The 12,577-nt window shown below is 40.5% G+C and overlaps 2 protein-coding genes across 2 annotated transcripts in view; both read left to right on the forward strand.

Moving 5' to 3' along the window:
* tead1a (TEA domain family member 1a) overlaps positions 1-7,210 on the forward strand; it is a 34,917-nt gene extending 27,707 nt beyond the window's left edge. The window contains exons 10-12 of the mRNA XM_079567490.1: positions 1,261-1,401; positions 1,486-1,638; positions 4,624-7,210. Coding sequence (XP_079423616.1) covers positions 1,261-1,401; positions 1,486-1,638; positions 4,624-4,737 — 408 coding nt within the window. The 3' untranslated portion in view covers positions 4,738-7,210. The remainder of the gene's footprint in view (positions 1-1,260; positions 1,402-1,485; positions 1,639-4,623) is intronic.
* A 934-nt stretch (positions 7,211-8,144) lies between these two features.
* Positions 8,145-11,500, forward strand: rassf10a (Ras association domain family member 10a). Its single transcript, XM_079567517.1, has one exon. It carries the CDS (start codon positions 8,418-8,420, stop codon positions 9,714-9,716), a length of 1,299 nt encoding a protein of 432 aa, XP_079423643.1. The 5' UTR covers positions 8,145-8,417; the 3' UTR covers positions 9,717-11,500.
* Positions 11,501-12,577: the final 1,077 nt, after the last annotated feature.

The following is a 12,577-nucleotide window of genomic DNA, read 5'->3' on the forward strand; positions in this document are numbered from 1 at the left end:
ACGGCAGGTTGCGGGCCATATATAATGTAAACAGGAAAATACAATTGAGAAAAAATGCCCAATAAATGAATAATAATAATGAGCTGTGATTTTAAAATAGTGCTGATATGATCCCAACTTCACTGTAACCTAATCAAAAACCTGTGTCACAAGTTTTTCAGCTTACCACCACAATCAGTGGTGGTAAGCTGTTAATGAAGCCACAGCTGCCCTGGGGCACACTGGCCATTTACATTTGGCTATGTGTTCATATCCTGATCTCTTATTATGTCAGTGCCCTCTGTTGGACACATGTGAAAAGCTATCCTGTCTGTTTTACATTTTAGTGTTAATGTTGTAGGTCCTACGACAAATCAGACTTCTGCGCTCAGCTTCTCGGTACTCAAATAGTATATTCTCCAAATCCTTTTTCCTTTTACCTATTATTATTTAGGTACCTTCTATTCACTTCTGCGTCACTCACACTTGAGTCAATATTAAGGATATCACAGATTTCTAAAGATTGCTATTCTTCTGAGTAATAAATGTATTCTTTATATTTTCGATTGTTTAAAGAGTGTGGTTTGTCTATTTGAGAGATCATTTATGATACATGTTTTGGGCTTTTAAACTACATTAGACAGCATTTGTATTACTTTTGGTGTAACTTAGAATACTACATATATCTAGAAACTAAAACCAGGACTTGGTTGTCTAGATATAGTTCACCAGCAGAGGGCACAAAACTGGCAGTCAGGACTAGCCTGGGAACCAGACTCACCACTGTAGCAGCTGCTCATGAACAACATGTGACACAAATAAACTAATCTGATTGTACAGGCTGGTTTTGAGTTTTCTGATGATCCCATCAGGGGCGGGGGTACGGACTGATCCTCCTCTGTATAACAAAAATATAGAGCTGGATCATATTGGTCTCAGGCAAAGTCAGGACCACTACACGAGAGACATTTTCTGTTAGTTGAAAATCCAACTCTACGTTGATTTATAATTTGGTACTCCATATAACGCTGGTGGTGGACGGAGGGGCCGATGGCTCAGATTGCCAGCCTCGCTTCAATGACTATGGCTACAATAGTAGCTTGAGACAGGTGTAAGCCATCATTATGATTAATTATTCGACATAGACTTTATGTGTTCATTCAAACATAAACATTGCAATAAAAGAAAGGGAGAATTACTCCCTGAACCCACTGCACATGCTTCTGTATCACTGAATATTCCCTTTGTTCGTAAACATTTCTGGTGCTGTTTTCTCTTCAGGCGGACTTGAACTATAATGTCCAGGACGACCCAGCGGCCTTCTACGGCGTCACCAGTCAGTACGAGAGCTCTGAAAACATGACCATCACCTGCTCTACCAAGGTCTGCTCCTTTGGCAAACAGGTGGTTGAGAAGGTGGAGGTGAGATCTCACAGCTACACCACACAACATACTGTCCTGGTATCTCAAAAGGCCCACGAATACTAAATAGGTTTTGATTTTTAGACGGAGTACGCCCGGTTTGAAAATGGCCGCTTCGTCTACAGAATTAGCCGCTCCCCAATGTGTGAATATATGATCAACTTCATCCACAAGCTCAAGCATCTGCCCGAGAAGTACATGATGAACAGTGTGCTGGAGAACTTCACGATTCTGCTGGTGAGCACGTTAAGTATTTTCAAGCTGGGCTGGGAAATTAGCTGCAAGTGAGTCGCAATTAGGAAATCACAAAGGCTGCAATCATAAAACCTGTCTCAATTGGGATTTATTTGGGATTGTATGTCTATAGTTTAAACCTCTACAAGCATGTTCTGAAAAGAATGTGATTCTTATGTTAGCTTTACAGTTCATATTCATTCTAATTATGAGCGCTTCTGAACTTGATTAAAATATGCCATGATAACTGAAATCATAAATCTAATCATAATAGCAACACTTTCTATTGCAAATTGAAATTCATGTTTTTTGACAGCTTTCCTTTTCCGTTTTTTTGTCAATGACAAAGTGGCAAGTGTAAATTGGGCTACTGCCAGCATCAGACTCCTCTCACTTGGATTATAAAATGCCACTTTCATACGGTATAAAAAAAGGGGATTAACAACCTTCCATATTCTAGACCATATGTGTGGATTAAATGGATTTTCCATTGTGTGGCCACACTGTGTAACATTTCACCTAGTAAATAGCATTTAATTTTACATTTAATAGCGAGACACCACCAGCTCATTCCCATGGAGAGGTTGTCAAACAAAAAGTTTAAATATTATCAATCAACTTGAAAAGAAATGAATAAATAAATGGAATGTTCTGTAGTAGGGCTGGATAATATAGCAAAAAAAAATATGTATGTGTATTGTTTTTTTGTCATATTCCTCGATTTTTTATTTTATCAAATTTGTTAATTATTCATTATTTATTAATTTATTCAAAATAAAAATAAACTCCAAAACTAGGTGCTGTGTCTGCCAAAGTGGCTGTAAACCTGTCAATTATAAAGTCCCACAACACATAGATTTTGATTAATTGTGCAGCCTTATTCTGTAGTGTGAAATTATTGTGAAAATCCTCAAATTGTCTATAACAGAAGCTACTTTCATCAGTCACTAGACAAAAACAAAAACATTTGGCCTTTAATATCAAAACACACATCTACTATCACCATTACCAGGAAAGTGGCCATGAGATATAAAGTGAAATTAATACCGGAGCAGCATTGCTTCCGAAGTTGTGCAATGGCCCAAGCTAATGTACCACCTCATCAAATATTTGACCTTCGTACCACTTGGCATCAACCAAGGTCAAATCATGGCTAAACTGGGTCCACAATAGACCTAAACTGGACTACATTATATCTAAACCACATAAACGAATTACATTACTAAAGCATTTAATGATATGTATAGCGGGAACCAGATGTTTACATACACTTTATAAAAAGACACATTTGCCTTTTTTTTTCACAGTCTGACATGAAACCAGAACAAATTTTTACTTTTTTTTAGGGCAATTAGAATTTTTTTGAATTTTATTTCTACTTGCTAAATGCCAGAAGATTGAGAGATGGATTTTTTTTAATTGTTTTGTTCCTTTTTGCAAAGTCAGAAGTTTACATACGCTAAGATTACTATACATTTAAGCAATTTGGGATATTTGGTGAAGATGCTGAACCTGGTTCAGCTCATTATCCAGAGTGAAACAAATGCTGTACCAACATGGGCTGAGGGGAGACTCTTACTCCAATAGAAACATAAAAAAGCTAGTTTTGAGTTTGCAAATAAAAAAGGATAAAGACTTATTGAAAAATAATAATAATAATTGAGACATATCCTCTTGTCTGACGATTTTAAAAATATATGTATATTATATGAATAATAATTTGGCCATAACAACCGTTGTCACATTTGGAAGAAAAAGAGTGAATCTCGCAAGCCTGAGAACATCATCTTAACTGTGAAATACAGGGGTGGCAGCATCATGCTGTGGGGTTGTTTTGCTGCGGGAAGGGCACTTCACAAAATAGATGACATCATGAAGAAAGAACACATTGTGGAAGTATTGGTTAAATATTGGTTCTCAAGACATCAGCCAGAAAGTTAAAGCTTGGGCGCAGATGGGCCTTCCAAATGGGCAATGACCCAAAGCATATACAGCCAAACTGGTTACAAAGTGGCTTAAGGATAACAAAGCCAATGTTTTGAAGCGGTCATCACAAAGTCCTGATCTCAGTCCAGTTGTAAATGTATGGGCAGAGCTGAAAATGCATGTGTACACAAGGTGCCCTACAGACACCAGTTCTGTTTGGAGGAATGAACCAAAACTCCTGCCAACTATTGTGAGAGGCTTGTTGGATATCCAAAACGTTTGACCAAAGATATACAGTTTAAAGGCAATACTACCAAATATGAATGAAACGTGTGTAAACATTTTTGTTAATGTAAAATTCTAATTGAAAAGGAAAGGTGAATTCTGGTTTCACGTCAGACAGTGAGAAAAAAATGCAAATGTGTGTTTATGTAAACATCTGGTCCCCACTGTTTACGCGTGTGTTCACTAGTGTATCAATGAGAGAGTGAAGGGTTCCTTGATGGTCTCAACTTAAATAGCGCTTTTACCCAAAGTGCTTTATGTCAAGGAACCACTCATCCATTTATCCTCTCACAGACACTGGAGGCAAAGTGGGTGAAGTGTCTTAACCAAGGACACAACGGTAGTGTGCACCTGCAGGAGCCGGGATTTGAACCCACGACCTTCTGCGCTATAACAACTGTGCCACTGTCGCCTTGATGTAAAGTGCTTTGAGTGCCTACTGTAGGTGGAAAAACACTATATGAATTGAAACTATTTACCATTTACCATTATCTCAAATTGAATGAATAAGTCGTAACACTTCAGATGACCCCGAGTACCACATGAACAAGCCCAAGAACCAAGAACTCAGTTCGAGAACCACTGGTCTGAGCATTCAAAGCTGGTTTTAGCCCAACTAGAGCCAGGAAAGGCATCCAAACATAAAAATATACCAAATCTGTGGCGGCTCCTGTTGAAAACCAAAGCAACCAATGAATAAAAGTTATAGCACTTTATATTTGTCCCTACTGATGTTTTTTCCACATTTGTAATACTTGGTTTGTAATTTCTATTCAGGTAGTGAGCAACAGAGAGACCCAGGAGACGCTGCTGTGCATGGCGTGTGTCTTTGAAGTGTCCAACAACGAACACGGGGCACAACACCACATTTACCGCCTGGTCAAGGAATAACACACAAACTCGACCCCGTCCCTTGCTACAACGATGGCCTTCTTAGGTGTCTATCAGCCAAATACTTTTTGTGACGGAACCAGCTGCCTTGTGTAACGCTGCACCACCCCCATACTGCAGTTTTTTGAGCAGCGGACATGGCAGGATTGCAGAACTTTGAATCAGCTCATGAGGATTCCCAAATGTTGACCAAAACTTTACCACCCTAAGCATCTGCCATCATTTTTGCTTTTTGCATTGGGTCTTGGTTGTTTTTGGGAAGCCCCTCTCAGGTGATTGGAAAAACACGACTGGCCTAATATATGTGTGTGTATGTGTGTGTATGTATGTATGTGTGTATGTGTGTGTGTGTAAAACCTGCCGATGGACATTGAAGTTCAGACCCTGTGTTTTATCAATATCCCGAAAAAAAACATCAGTTGTGATTTTGTATAGAAAGCTAATTGAGTGTCTTTTTACACAAAAAGGAGATATGTCCCAAAGAGAAGAATCATATTTGTACCCTTTTATATGTCATAATTGTAATAGCATCTAAACAATAATCCATAGTAATTTATAAACTATATTTTAAATCAACAAATCACAAAAATATAATTCAGAGATATGAAACAATTCAGATACAATTTATAAAATTGCAGATGGATATGAAATGTAATCAAATGATTTAGTCCACTGAGATGCACTATCAAGCCTATCCAAGTTATAGTGTCCCAAATTAACTTTATGCCAGACAAAAATAGAGCTTTAATATTTACATATTGACCTCTAACATTATAACAATATTATACATTTCAAAATGAAAACTAACCATCGCTGTCCGTCAAGTAACTTGATAGATCATTATAAATGTTCAGTAAAAAGTAAATCATATATTAATCCAAAACCAAAAAAGGAGACAGTAGGAGTTGGCGTCTGCAGGTTTGTCTTTGTAATACACAGCTGCATGAAGTGCCTTTGAATAGGAGCAGCAAGTTTGGAATCAAAAGTAAGTTCAACAAATGAACATGTTTTAAAAATCATTTTACAAATGTGTTTGTATTGCTTTGTGTCGATGCTAGCTTTTTTGTTCTGTGTGCAAAAAGCATAAGCCTGAATCTATTTGATGTCAAGCACAATTCATAAATATACTATGGGCTGTTTGGCTGTCTTTACGTGAAGTGCTCTTTGAGGCCATCTGCTGGCAGTTGCTCTCCAAACATTTCGTTTCAAATTTGGTCATGGATTGGGGAAATTTTCTATTCAATCCAACTCTGATTGTTTTTGAAATGGTTTGCGCAGTTTGTGGTGAGGGAGAAAGAATGTGTCAGGACTCACTGTGGACTATGCTGACAGTTAAATAGACTGTATCTACACCTGCCAGACTAAAACACAGGAGCAAGACTGACGTACAGAGACAACATTTCAGCAGAGAACTATTTAACTATTAAGGGGTCATTACTGTCAGCTATTATGATTTGCTCAATGTTACTGGTAATTGTGTTTGCAATACAAGTATGATACATATGTATCTGGTCAAATTAGCATATTGTGTTTGTGTTTGTAAGATAAAATATCGAACAATGCAAAATCACTGTCAATTTTAACATTTTGGAATTTTAAAATATGAAGTGCCTATGATGCAGCAAGTGCATTATTTTGCAGTAACATTTATGTATATATCACATTTTTTAACCACCTTGAATTATAGTTACATAAAAAAAAAAACACTCATCAACCGCAGAAAAAGGTCAGTACTGTTAAACTATTGACCATGCACCGTTTGTAATTCAAATAGTTTTCTGATGCTTGAAGGTATTTACTGATATGCAAAACAATGAAAATAAAGTTGAAGAACTACAAAGACTAAGAAATTACAAGCAAGAGCAAGAATGCACTGAGGCAGTGATTCATTATGAAGATTATCAAGCTCAGACAGTATAAAATGGCTCCTAATAGTGTTGAAATCTTCAGATGTCTTACAACATGTAGACAGCCATCACCCAATGGCATCAAACATCAAATATATGATTTTTGTTTCAATGTGACGCTGTTTTTTGGAGATGTTAAGATTTGTCTTTGTGTTGTTACTGATGTCTTGTCTGTGCCAGCTGCATATTTATCTGCTTTTTTTTTTTTTTTTAACCCCCATGTGGCACACAAATGCTATCTGTAATCACAAATCCAGAATGGCCTTGAAAATTTGGACCCAGTGCTGCTCATGTGTGCACTTAAGAGTTAACTACGGTGCTTTGTACAAAAGTGACAATAACCTTTATTACAGATGTTGTGTGTATATCTTTGATATTCTAATGTTTATCCTATTTTGTGAAAGAGAGTACCTTTAGGAGAGGCCTCGCCTAGTGGTGTGTGTTGGTACTGCACAGGGTCTGATCTTTGCTTTGTAACCCCCTTATGGCTACAAGTAGATATTTTCTAGCTTTGTAGAGACTTTGTACCCATATGCTATTCACTTGAAATAAATGGTCAATTCAAAACTGTGCCACTGTGTTCAGTATTCCTTTATTATTTCATTCGGAGCAATCTTAGCTCTGGTTTAATAAAAGAAAAAGAAAAGAAGAAGAAGAAGCTTATAGGTCATACAAATAAATATGTCATGTATCAAAAACGTTGAGGAAAAAAAAGGCTACTCTGAACAAATCCTTTGAATTTTTAAGAAAATCACAGACCACCAGAGGGAGCCATATCCAAATAAAATATTCCTCATTCCTCATTTTGCTCCATAGGTTTTGGGGATTTGCAAAGGAACGCATTTTCTGTATTTGTTTATTTCAATTTGACTTCTACAAGCAACTACAACTTGAGTTCCAGTAAATAGAATGTACATGGCGGCCAATTAAGTAGGGCTAATCCTTGTGTGTGGTGTGCACTGTGCAGTTCCTAGACCCTAACGTCCCCAATATCTAATTTGCTTCAAGTGTTTACTCTAAGCACTATTATTGCACCAACAACGACAAACGCATGAACAGTAGCTACCCTATAACGGAGACTGCGGAAGTCAGAGGTCAACACTTATGTAGGCTATAGCTCAAACACGAGACTCCTAATGCGCCAATCTCTGTAGGAGTTACACAGGGCATTTCTAAAGCAGAAAGCTGATTATGCTCTGACTGTTATGTGATAATGGATTTCAGTCGGGGAAGATTTATTCTCCTGCAAAGCTAGTAAAGATATACACTGACATGCACCAAGATAATCCGTTTTATCTGAACATTGGTTTCAAAATGCGTGTCTTACTTACTTGATGTTTCACACACTATTACAAAACAGTATATCCTATGCCCCTTTAAACGTTCATCTAGTCTTTTTACCTGAGTCCGAAGTGTGTGAAAGGGACGAGTGTGTGGGGGCGTGTCCCAGCCCGAGAACAGCCAGTGTTTGTGTTCAGCGCCTCACTCTCACTCCGGCTGTCCCACAGAGAGGATGCACTGCGCTCAACTCTGCTGAACAATTCTCACTGAACAAGAAACAACCGGCCAGTGGAACGGGTCGAGGACAGACAAGAAATACGTGCACAGGGACATGAGCTCCGGGACTAAAACTAAACAGAGCCACTTTGAGTGACTTTTTGTTCACAAACTGGGACTTCTCGCGCAAGGAGAAAAAGCGCATGTATCGTGGAAGGGAATGAGTTGTGGTCCAATAGCAGACCCTGGCTAAGTTCTGATCAGAACGTGGTCCTGATGGAGGAAGAGGGCAAGATCTCCGTGTGGGTGTGTCGGGAGGAGAAGCTGGTCTCGGGGCTCACGCGACGCACCTCTTGCGCGGACGTCGTGCGCGTGCTTCTGGAGGAGCAGAGTGCCCGGCTTTCAGGCGCACCGCAATCCTACTGTATAGTAGAGAAATGGCGCGGCTTTGAGCGCATCTTGCCCAACAAGACGCGCTTGATGCGCCTGTGGGCTGCCTGGGGCGATGAGCAAGAAAATGTCCGTTTTGTGCTTGTGCGTAATGACGCGTCTTTGCCAAGTGGACCGCGCAGCGCCGAGGCCAAAGTGGTCCCGAGCAGAGATAGCCCTGCAGGGCTCCGGGGTCATGGGTGGACTACTGTGTCCCAGGAAAAACAACGGCGAGTGGTTCGGAAAGCGTTCCGAAAGCTGGACAAAATGAACCGGAAGAAGGAGCAGGTGACCAACCGGGACCAGGGATCAGTGGAACGTATGGAGACCCTGGTACATCTTGTGGTGTCCCAGGACCACACAATCCGGCAGCAGCTTCAGCGCATGCGCGAGTTGGACCGGGACATTGAGCGATATGAGGACAAGGTGCACCTGGAGCGCGTGCAGCGTCACGGTCTCAACTATGTACAGGACACATACCTCCAGGATGGAGCGGGCAGCGGATCAGCGGAAGAGCGGCGAAGTGTGCAGGACGCGCTAGCGCAGTTTGAACAGTATGCGATGTGTTGTGAAGAGCTCGTGCGCGTCCAGGATGAGCTGACTGAGCGCGAGGAACTTGTGGATCGCATCACAGCTGAGATCCAGGAAGAACTCAACCACCGCTGGATGGAGCGAAGGTGCGAAGAGGCACCAGAGGACACTACTGGAGAACATACGACAGAAGATGTTGGAGCATGTGACACAGGAGAGTCAGATGGTCTGTCTGTGGACGAAGTGGGTCTGGAGGAGGAGAGGATCCGAACTCAGTTGGACACCAGTCTGTACATCGGGCTCAGGCTGAAGACAGACCTGGACTCCACCCGAACCCAGCTGGACTCTAGTCTAGTTCAGTGGCAGCACCGCGAGCAGGATCTGCTGGAGCTGCTGGAGCTCCTGGCCCGGGAGGACTCAGTGGAGGAACCACAAGACTCGGGGGACGGGGCAGAGGGAACTGAGGGGACAGTGGGGCCCGGGGCAGAGCCCTGGGTGGAACAGGCTCGAGGTCTGTCCAAGTCGTGCACCAATGATGAGGACTCGGACACTGGCCTAAGCTCAATGCACAGCCAGGATTCCGACCACACTCCTGTCTGCGAGTCCCTAGTTTAGACCCACGACTCAGATCAGTATTGGCAATAAGCCCTTTCCACAATGCACCTCTTTAGAGCAATAAGTCTAGTGTAGTGTAACTGAAGAGCCAAGGCCACTGTCTCTATCTCCCAGCTGGATTGGGTCAGACAACGGTCACTGATAGACTATTTTACTGCTAATCCTCATCTATTATTGTCTGCAGTATGTTTGTGCATATGACATCTTTAGAACTAGACTTATTAATGTGAATTCAAATCAGCACCTAAAATACAGAATATGCAAAACAAATATTTCACTTGGATGTGTGATGTTTGCTTCAGCACACATCATTTTGCTGTAAAGTGGTGTCATAATGCAGCATTTCCTGTACACACCGGCCCATGTACTTCATGTGTTGTGTCCTAACTACAGCTGGAGCATCATCTGTGCATATTGCAAACTGTGACACCAGGAATTCTATTTTTAGCACTACTTCCTAGACAATAGTTCCACAGCAGTATTCAGTGTGGGTCTTTAGGAAAGGTCTTGAAGTGACCCATTTCACAAAAGCATCCTTATTTAAAGAAAAACTTTCAGACGATTGTGGGATTGTATTTAATAAGGGATCTAATTGTGGTGCTGAGGGGGAGTTGGAGAATGAAAATGATGCAACATCACTGACCAGCAATAATAGGGGTTTTGGAGAGGCCAGACTGAGGCGGTTTATTGTGTACAAAGGAGCAGAGAAATTATAAGCTATGAGCCTGAATTCTATCTGTATTAAAAGTATGATTCACAAGGTTGCTGACCCCTGTGGGACGGTTGAGCGTATAGGGCGCATCATGGCAATAAAATGTAATTGTATTTGTGGGACTGTTGTGAAGTTGATGCTACAATAAGGGGCCTTATAGCGGGGATGTTTGCCGTGATTAGTAATACAGCAAAAAAAGTTCAAAATGACTTTCTAAATTGGCGGTAGTTTTCAAGTCAATGCACAGACAGATGATCAAATGTGGTTATATGAAAGCATGGGAATATCAAGAATTCATTTGGGGCAAAGATGTAACAAATGCATGGATTGATGAAAAATGCTCTGAGACAATAGAGAAAACGTATTAAATGTGTTACTACTGCACCTCTACAATCAGTCCATCAAACATCAAGAGGACAAATTGTTTGTTGTTCTGTTTTTGGTATGTGAGTGTGTATGTTATGGAATCTGTATGTAAGAAGCTTGTCATAGTGTAGCAGTGTCAAAGACTTGTAGCTCTGGACCAAACCCACCTCAGATACCAGTTAGTTCCTCACGAGCTAATGTTCAATAAAAAATATGACAATAAACGCCTTGTATGTTAGTTCATTTTCAGATAGCAGATGTGTATCTCTGGGGAAAGATAGGTTTGATGTTATGTAACGCACCAATTAGAAAAAGAAATGCAATGTGCTGCGGAAGGAAATGTTCTCAAAATGTAACCCCATGTCAAAAACCTACTGGAGTAGTTTAGCTAATAAGTTCATGTGTTATGCCAGCGACTCTCGAGCACTGTCTCAAGTATCATTAGTACGTCAGTGTGAATTCCACTCGTGGTTTTATGCGCGGACGTTTCTGTTTTATTGCTTGTTATCCCAGTTCAACAGCACTTTGATGAGAAGCCACTCCTTGCTGCTCTTAACTACAGTAATCAGCCTGTGTGAGCTAAAGTCTGTACACTTTCCAGGCGTATTTAAAGTCAACCGTCTGACATCAAAGTAGGCAAATAACAGACAAATCATGGGAATCACAGGCCGACAAAAGGGTCAGAAGAGACCAAAGGTAATTGTTCACAATAGATAGAGACGTTTTACACGTTTTTACTTGAAGTTATTTTTGGCTTTAAATGGGAGCCAAAACTGTGGGTCCATTATATTCAAAGAGTTTACAGGCTTATTTTTTATATTGATTAAAAAAGAGATTGAAAAAAGAGAATACTCTGAAACTGTTGTAGGCCAATGCTATTGTATTTATTTATTTCCTCTTTTCTATTTCCCTTTTTTTAATCAGGCAAAACATTAAGAAAAAATTCTTATTTACAAATAATAATAGTTGGAACCATTCAGGGTCCAACCCCACCTTGAAGTCACATCAGTATTGTGTATGTTTTAATGAGAAATATTTTTGATTGAAGCGTATTGAAGTACTGACTTTGCCCTCTTCCACCTCTGATTTATCTGCCAGATTAAAGGTGGCAGTGGCTGAGTGCTCGGGGCAGTCACTTTGTCCTGTCTCTCCGGTCCTGCTGCAGCTGATATCACAAGTTCACTCTGATCGCTTTCCCTGGCCTCCTGCTCCACAAACGAGGCTGTGCTGAGACGTTGTTGAAACATACTACAATGTTATAACACTGTTAATTCTGAAGGACTCAGAGGTAGTCAGAGATGAATCCGTTTTGAAGATCAACCCAATGACATCATCAAATTGGCTTCACTTTAGAGTATTGAGGTTCGAGATGGATGCCAAAAACATGGCAATATTGTCTCTTTTTAAATACTGAGATATGTTCTTACCTGAGCTTAGACGAGTTGATGTGTAGCTGTCTGGTCTTTACGCGTGCCCTCAGTCACGTAAACACGGAGGGTGTTCGCATTTAGCCTCTCCTCTTCTCATCTATGGATCCAAACGGACGTGAAGTTAGAAGCGACCAAGCTCTTCCACGTTTCCCCTATTTAAAGATGGCTACATGAGCCTTTACACAATCCGAGTAAAGTCACACAAAATGAAACATGTTGATTTTCTAAGCGGATAAAAAGGGGAACTATATTGCAAGGCGTAATAATATTAATAGGCCTTGCAATATAGTAGTATAGGCGTAGTAATATTACCACGCCTTGCAATATTGTTCCCCTTTTATCCGCTTGGAAAA

This window comes from Gobius niger (assembly GCF_951799975.1).
Source record: "Gobius niger genome assembly, chromosome: 12".
NCBI classification, from domain to species: domain Eukaryota; kingdom Metazoa; phylum Chordata; class Actinopteri; order Gobiiformes; family Gobiidae; genus Gobius; species Gobius niger.